The sequence below is a fragment of the Sander vitreus genome, chromosome 4 (genome assembly GCF_031162955.1).
Source record: "Sander vitreus isolate 19-12246 chromosome 4, sanVit1, whole genome shotgun sequence".
Classification (NCBI taxonomy): Eukaryota; Metazoa; Chordata; class Actinopteri; order Perciformes; family Percidae; genus Sander; species Sander vitreus.
Window position 1 is genome coordinate 12,503,734 of NC_135858.1, and position 7,053 is coordinate 12,510,786.

Genomic DNA, 7,053 nt, shown 5'->3' on the forward strand with positions numbered 1-7,053 from the left:
ATCACTTGCTACTGATTGCTTTCCATCTTTTCAACACATAATACCTCTAGTATTTATGTTCTCCTGTGAATTCTCCTTTATATTTGGCCATGCTATGCCATTGAGAGCAGAGGAATAACTGATGCCTGTAGTGGCTGGGATGAGAGGACATGTTTGGATTACAACAGGCAGTGCTTCCAGCCACAATGTTTGGTCGCAAGCTAAAGACCTCCAGGGTAGGAAGGGGACCCTGAAGTGAAGGAAAGACCCGTGTAGGTGTCCTGTGTTGGGGTTTAAAAGCTGTCTGGGGAAGGAAGGATCTAGAGATATGTGATCCATGGCCTGGGTTGGCTTGAGATGTGCAATCTGACATGCTGTGAGGGGGGCAGAGGGAAAAGGAAAGGCTCCGTGGGACCAGAGTTGCCCCGTTGGCACCGAGACTCAAACCTAAACGAGGCGCTTTCCTCTGAGGTTCAGTGTGTACCACCAGAGGCTGTTCCCATGCCAGATTGCGACAGAACCTGCGAACACAGGAGGTATTCTGAATTGCTGTTCTCCCATGACATTCCCTCTTAGAAGATGTTGATTTCAGCTGCCTCTTTTTCTCTCCAACAGCTCGGTTTTCCTTGCCTGAGTGGCGAAAAGCAGAGACTGCATAGGATTTCTGACCTGATGGTTTATGCGTCATTTCAACCTCTTCTGAAGATGACTGGTCTGGAGGAAACTGGATGGGGAGAGGTGGCTTAGAAATAAAAGTTTGTCTATGAAGTGGAGGTCTGGATCGCCTAATGGGGGCTCCTTCCACCAGCAGGTTCACTCCCACATACTGAGGAACTTCAACTGCAGCCTAGGAGGGTGTTAAAGTAAGACAAATAAATGCATTTGGTGTAGCATCTATAGTTCACCTGGAAATGAACACCTATTGGATCTAGCATGACGTTTAAAGATATTCCAACCTGTTTGAAGATTAGCTGGAAGCCTCCTGTGTAAGCACTAGGATCAGTCCGTCGGTCGAGCACAACCCTCAGTGTGTCCAGCTGCACAGCAGGGCAGAGGCGAGCGGTCACAGCAGTAGAGCAGGCCATAGTCGGACTGGCATTGATCTCCAGAAGCCAAGGCCTCAGATCTCTGCCCAATATAAAGTCGGCTCCGTAGAGCTCAAAGCTCGCCTTGCGGGGCTCGACCAGATCCTGGGCTGTCTGCAGGGCGCAAACCACCGCTTGCTGCATGCCTGGAATCACCACTGACTCCCACTCTGCCCCACGGCCCTGCCGCTGCAGAAAAGCCCTAAACTGAGAGCAGGACCACATATTGTCCTCAGGCACTTCTGGATGACGCTCACAGGATGGCTGAAAGTGCTTTTGGATGGAGTTGTTGCACAGGTGGACTGAGCTAAGGAAAATAACCAAGTAGGTAAGGCCATGAAGGTATGCGTAAGTAAAATGTGCTTTGAATGAAATTTGGTCCTACTTGCATTGTTAAATTAATACCTCCACAAAGCACTCTAGATACAAAATAAAGTAGGTCAAGTACAAATCTTATAGTTAATATATTAAATTTGTATCCCTCTTTTGTCTGACCTGTCCAGAGTTTTTGTCGAGTAGGGCTGAGTAGAGAACCGCAGGTAGCACTCTCTGTAGAACCAGACAGTCAGAGGGTTCCAGTCGGTGACGAGGAACCACTGGCGGATGTCAAACTTAGTGCCATGGACCAACAGAGGATGTTCCAGGTATTTCTGAACCACCCACTTACTCTCCTTAGGCAGGGCTCTGTCACTATCCACAAGTGCCAAAATCTCATCCAGGCGATTCATACAAATAATACCTGGGTGGTTGAGGGGACATGGAAAAGAAAAAAAGCATCAAAACTGATTTAAATCAAAACTGCATTAAACTAAGAGGGCATTGTGTTTCTGATGACCTTCTAAACAAATAGCAGGCTAACATTCCTTTATCATACTGAAAGTGAGGGGAATTGTGGGCATTATCATTTTATTTTTTCTAATTAACATAGTAAAAGAATGTCCCAGTTCTTGTTGCAACCATAATATTCACAAGACAAATCAACACGGTATGGTTTATTTCAGTATCAAGTATAGGGGAAGTCAAAGATTAATATATAAGATCACCATGTAACTATTTTTGTTTTCATTTATTTTTAAACTCACCTCGTCCTCTTGACTTAGCACCTGGTTTGATGATCCAGATGTTATTTAGTCCATCTGTATCCAGCTGAGGGCAAACCTCCTGCAGTCTGATCAACATGGCCTGGCAGCGCTCCACAAACACACTGCTACCCCTGATCAATACACCTTCACTACAGACAAACATTAGACTCACAGATTGAGTTTATTAATGTGCAGATTTACTAAATCTTACTGTCATGCTTTACTTAATGTGCTTGCATACTGTACAGTGATTATGTAAGTAGGCATACTGTATATTTGCAGCAGAAAACATGACCAATAACAATACCAATGAATATTAAAACCCTTCATTTTTGAGTGTTGTGTTAATGGACATTATTGTCCAATACACACACAAGGGAATTGGAGGAGCTACTCACAGATCTTTTAGATTTTAAATAGACAGTAGTGTTCTGAGGGTGTAGCTCAATGACGTCTGTTTGCATACATGTATATACAGCAGGTCTGCATCAATTTCCTGTATACCAACTGTCAAAATAGTGCGCTATAAATATTAGCATGCGGCTTATTTTACATACACAGTGACACAATGCTGTCTACTTTAATGCAAACCCTAAACCTAACTACCATATACATATGTACTGTATGTGTAACTCTCTTCTGAACCTCACCTAAAAAGAACAAAGTATGTATATATTGTTCTTTAAGATACATTTTAGGATGATTTCTACATTTTTTAATGACCTATATTCATTTGATAAGCTAACTTGGGCTGTCAGTTCTGTGTGACCTAAGAAAGGATCATTCTAGCAAACCCAAGAAGCTAGTCTAAGAAAACATACTCACTGCACAACCATGTAGTAGTCTTGCAGAAACTCTGCCCACTGCTGTTCCTCCGCCGAGGGTGGTGTTTCTACAGTTACATCAATGTCACCGTGCTCTAAAACACTGAGAAACTCTTGACACACGTGCAAAGCCATGTCAATCATTGCTGGACCAACAAATCGATGCTCCACATTATTCAACTCTGTAGAGACAAACAAGATTGGCGTCATAGAATCATGGCCATCAATTACCATCAGAGACACTGTTTTTGACTTTTTGTTCCCCACCCTCTGCTCCGTCTCTCCTCCATCTGCTTGTCTCTACCACATGCTGCAGCAGGCTGGTGCATGCTGTCCTCTTAAAATCATCTTCATTGTGACAGAAAACAGGGAGATGATAAGAGCACAAGAAAGAGAGCAAGGACATACAGTTTTGTTAAAGATGATACTGTAGCACTAATAAAACTAAGACTGCTGGTGTGATTAGTCCACTTGTAACTTTGTGCATTTATTTTTCCATGTTCCATTAACACCTGGACACATCTTGGAATCTTTGATAGAGCACAATTTTGGATATGTGTTAATAAAGCCATACAGCAGACAGACCTATGAATGCATGCTTTTCATCCTCTGCCCCAAGTCTGTAGCATCTTGGGAAGAAGGTGTCAGGATCTCCTGTATCAAACCACTGAAGATTACGCAGGTTCACACAGAGCCCGACCTGAAAGAAACAGACATACAGTACATACATAGGAGATAGAGTACTAGTTGACTTTTGGCCAAAGTCAAAACTTGTATTTTAATTTTTTGTATAAGAGATGAGACCTTGGTAGTAAACGACCCAGAATTTGCATAGTGATTGGTCATTTGGTCATTCCGTAAGAAGCGACAGTCTATGTAATCCCGACGTGTTGTCCAATGGAAATATGTTGTTTCATTTCGAACCAGGCGAGACTAGAAGAAGTTAACAACAAATTAAGTTAGCGATCTGACTGAACTAGAATGCACAGCATGATGAAAAAAGACACATGAAGTAATGCAGTATATCCAGTATGATGTTGGTTCACTTGAATGTTATCTTACCATGAGGTCATACATGTCATCAAGGTTCTCCTCTTTCTCGCTTTCATCCACTCTCTCTGTAAAAAGATAAGTGAAGACTGAGTGTGTGCGTGCACGCAGGCTTATATTTGTGTACAGGGGTGTTTAAGAGGGTAGGGGTCTTTGTTATAGGTTGGTGTCTGTAATGTAATGCAAATGTATAATTTATCAGGTGTAGGGGTATCCATGTATCCATCTAAACTAGTGCTCCAATTACATATACGCTAACCCCTCCTGCACTTTCAGCTTTGACAGTTAAGAGAGAATATTACTGATCTCTCTTTTAGACCAAACTAAACTGACAGACAAAAAAGACAGATTGATAATACTTTATTTGTATTACTGTGTGCAGGGTCTTATAATACACATCCATTCTTTTCCACGTATCTCAGTTGCTTATATACAGCTGAGACCACTGAGATTTTAGTGTGTTATTGGCATGAACACTGCATCTTGTTTCTAATAATAAATGTCTCATTTCGTAGCTCTTAGGACTTTGTCCTCCATAGCCTTACCAGTAGCATCAGCAACGACATCACCATCATCACCATCCTCTTCATTGCCATGGCAATGAGGGCCTCTCTGGACAGGATGGGATAAACGACGTTCCACCCACCCTCTGGCCCATAAGGCAGCACGGATCACAGGGTAGGGTCCCTGCACTGAAAACACTTTCCTCAGCTGAGAATGAGTGAAAGAGATATAGAAAGAGTCAAATAGGACACATAGCACATAAGAGGATAGTGGGTTAAAATGAGGAGGTGTTTCAGTGATGTCTGGCTTGGACATATAATCACCTTCACTGCTTTCTCCACCAGTGTTTTAGCTGTTTTTAGCCTATCTGGCTTGATTGCTGGCAGGCTTGGCACACTGCGACGTAACCTCCCCTCCACTGGAGCTACTGTGGATTGTAACACTGAGATAAACTGCTTGGTCAAATTTCAGTAGAAAGTAGCTGTGCATGCATGTGCATGTATTTGTATATGCCGATTTCTATTCAGTTACCTGGCATTTGTTGCATGTTATGTTTATATAGTTCTCTCTTTAGCTGATCAACGTACAGTGCTCAGTTCTGTGGGAGCAGAAATATGTTCAACAGCATTATTTCAACATCATATTGCTTGCTTATAACTCCTTGTGTGATCAATCCATTGCAACAGCTGTGGAAAACAATAGTAGCTAGTCTAAGTATCAGAATTGCCAGATTTATAGGTCTGGGATGAAGTTGGGATAAATTCTGACATCCAGTGTGTCTCTAACAGCTATTTACACCCAGCCCCCACCCCCTGGCTATGTAAATCAGATAGCTCATTGGATGAATAGGTCAAACTGGGGTTTGTATCCCATGAGAAACCTGCTTTTACATTAAGCTGACTTGTTATTTTTGGAGTTTCGCGACTTCTTTTATGTTATTGGCCATTGGTGTGCCACCTTGTTGTAGCAACTTCAAGTTAACGTTACAAATGGATACCGTTGTGAATCTGTCACAATTGTTAGTTCTGTTCTGTTTCCTGTTTTATTTTGGAGTCTGTCTTGTCTCCCTTGTCCTGTCTAGTTTACTTCCTGTGTTTTGTTTTCCCGCCTGTTTGTTTGTTCTGCCCTGATTTGTTTCACCTGTTGTGTCACCTGTTTCTTGTTAGTCCTTGTTAACCTGTGTATTTAGTCTCTGTGTTGTCTTTGTCTTGTGTGGGAGCATTATGTTTCTGTTTGGTGGGTTCAAGGTCTTGTCTTGTCTTGTCGTGTCTTTATATTTTTGTCTTGTGTTCCCTGTGGTTTTGTTTCCTGCCTGGATTACTTTTGTTGTAGTTTTTACCTGCTGCTTCCAGGACACTTTTTGTTTGTTTGTACTTTGTTTTGTTAATAAATTATCAAGCTCTATTCACTTTGCCTGCTCTCTGCATTTGGGTCCAAGCCTCGTAGCTCAGTCTGTAACAGAATCCAAGCAAAAATACTTGGTTAGTTTTAGGAAAAGATCATGGTTTGGGTTAAAATAAGTATGTTTGTTATATAAGTTAAGTAATCAATAAATAAGTCACTAACTAGGTTAATAAACTGACCTATGGTTTCAGACCAGACTTGAGCTCTGACCTCCTGAGTGAAAGTCCTGTGATAACACACTTCACCATTCACCCAACCACCAACCAACCCTGCGTACGTACATACTTACATATGTATGCACACATACATATATGCTCACACATGTTATGCATGCTTGTCCAAGTGAAGTATATGTATGCGCAAGTGAAGTATTCAATTTTGGCCTAGGCAGCTTCTCAGATAATATAATTTAGATAGACAATATGTCGCAGCCTTTTGCAATAAGATAAGATATTGTGCAGCCCTAGAATAAACAGAAAAAACATGATATGAACTACATGGCACCTATGTTGACCTGTAGCTACTGAAGAAGGATGTAAATTGGGTCAAGCAGGCATCTAAATCTGGATAAAGCTGACTGGCTGTCACATCTTCTCGCTGATACCCATGCGCAAAAAGACGCACACACACACACACACACACACACACACACACACACACACACACACACACGGGCAGACACACGGGCAGACATCCAGTTCATAGCCATGCACAAATATAAAAGCCAGTAGGAAACACATTTACAATAAGCTATATCCACGATGAACGACCGTGGATTTACGAAGCTCTGCATGATAGCTTTTAGACATACCAAATGTTTCTAAAATACTCCTCAAACAAAAACAGGAGATATTTTACTTTGAACATATAATATACGAACCTAATGTTGTCTTCCTTCATGCTCACACAGACCGTTCCCATAACAACCGTGCATGCTCCCACAGAATGTTTACTGTTGCCACAACAACCGTACCCAGGACAGGAGAAATGGGACGCCGAGCAGGTCGATGAAAAATCTACCACCTCTAGCCATGCGTTGAATAAAATGGATCACTGTATCTGACGCTATCAGTTTAACGGTGTAGCTCACACGTGTAGGCGACATGCCCCAGCCCAGATCAGTTA

At 42.1% G+C, this 7,053-nt stretch overlaps 1 protein-coding gene across 1 annotated transcript; it reads right to left on the reverse strand.

The window, feature by feature from the left end:
* On the reverse strand, window positions 1-5,071 carry ttll3 (tubulin tyrosine ligase-like family, member 3). The gene is made up of 12 exons (XM_078247425.1): window positions 5,056-5,071; window positions 4,848-4,966; window positions 4,566-4,731; window positions 4,033-4,088; window positions 3,775-3,903; window positions 3,556-3,670; window positions 3,238-3,318; window positions 2,972-3,152; window positions 2,147-2,295; window positions 1,560-1,803; window positions 936-1,371; window positions 1-826 (listed from the first exon to the last, which is right to left on the reverse strand). Exons 1-12 carry the CDS (start codon window positions 5,069-5,071, stop codon window positions 47-49), a joined length of 2,472 nt encoding a protein of 823 aa, XP_078103551.1. The 3' UTR covers window positions 1-46.
* Between the last annotated feature and the right edge of the window lie 1,982 nt (window positions 5,072-7,053).